Below are 1,397 nucleotides of genomic sequence, written 5' to 3'. Positions count from 1 at the left end.
TGCTGGCCTCAATGGGTCAAACAGGATTACTGAGTATTAGGTAAAATATGAAGTTTTAAAAAGTATTAGGTGAAATATAAAGTTTTAAAAAGTGAAAAAACAGGATTTGTAAATTAAAACTGAACTTTACAATATTGAGGACTTCTTTTTATGACAATCGGAAAAAAAGGTCGGAAATGAATTATATTTTGCTAAAATTGGAAAACAATATGAAATGTCTTGAATCTGTTTTAGGTCCATGAAGACATTCAAGCATTAAATACTTGGCTGGATGAGATGGACCAAAAAGCCCCCTTTTTTTGGTCCGTGGGGGACTCATCAAAACTAAGTGCAGAAATTGATTTTTTCTAAATTCGTGAAAAAATAATGAACCAGTAAAGATTTCAGGGGTGAAATAAACCGGTAATTAGATATCTGAAAACATTGCTATTTTTTTGTGAAATAGTTACGGGCTTTGGGGAAATTTATATAAGAATTTTGCATAGTTTCCGGGTGGGATACAGTTAAGTTTTGTATTTCATTAGAAAGAGAAAGGATGAAGTCTTGAAATACCAGGATATTATTATGAGGCCTTGAGATACTTCAAAGCTCAAAAAGTTTTTTTGAAAGAGGGAAAAAAGGACTAGGAATATGTTTGAAAGTAAAAGTGCTAATACGAGATAAACTCACAGGCAACGAGATGCTGCAGCATGATGCTGCTGCCACCCATGAAGAGCTTGCCCGTCAGTTCACACAGCTGAATGGTAGATGGACAGATGTTGTAACTCAAGTGGATTCTCGTCACAGGGTCTTATCTACAGCTTCAGAACAGTATGATGACTTTAAGAGTAAGTAACATTTCATTTTTTTGTATTTAAATATTGTTCATAAAATCATACATGTAGGTATATACTACTGTATATTAATTTCAGAGCTGTGTGGTGAGGAAACAGAGTGGCTCAACCAGTTACAGGAAAAGCTTGAGAAATCATCAAAGTCTGCAGCAGATGCAGAGGAGATATCAGAGGCTTTAGATGTGAGTCTTGAGTTTATAATATTTTAAGTAAGATATTCAGGAGTGTTGCAGTGATATCCAGTAGGTCTGATTGGATGAATAAACAGCTTAACTTCTGTTAAGAATTGGAATAATTTAAAATTTTAAATTTTTTAAAAAAAGGAATGTCATAAAAATCAAAAAAATTTTTAAAAAGGAAAAATATTAAATTTGATTTTAATTTGGGGGTTCTCCCCCAAAAAAGGGCGGGGAAGAAATCTTTCTGAAATCTTGTTCGGAAATTGCATGTCGTAGCTGTGCAGAATCCACCCACACCCCACCTTTTTTTCCCGGGTCCCGAAGGCCCCCTTTGAAATAGGGGAAATTTTTGCAAGGAATGTAATTATTCAATTTAAAAACTTTT

General features: G+C 34.0%; 1 protein-coding gene across 1 annotated transcript in view; it reads left to right on the top strand.

Annotated features, from left to right (window-relative positions):
• Positions 1–671: 671 nt before the first annotated feature.
• LOC119588585 overlaps positions 672–1,397 on the top strand; it is a gene marked incomplete at its 5' end in the record, with an annotated part of 260,597 nt that continues 259,871 nt past the window's right edge. Inside the window, 2 exon segments of the mRNA XM_037937226.1 lie at positions 672–827; positions 912–1,015. Of these exon segments, the coding sequence (XP_037793154.1) occupies positions 680–827; positions 912–1,015 (252 nt within the window).

This window comes from Penaeus monodon, chromosome 24, assembly GCF_015228065.2.
Source record: "Penaeus monodon isolate SGIC_2016 chromosome 24, NSTDA_Pmon_1, whole genome shotgun sequence".
Taxonomy (NCBI): domain Eukaryota; kingdom Metazoa; phylum Arthropoda; class Malacostraca; order Decapoda; family Penaeidae; genus Penaeus; species Penaeus monodon.
This window is presented reverse-complemented; position numbering and strand designations above follow the sequence as displayed.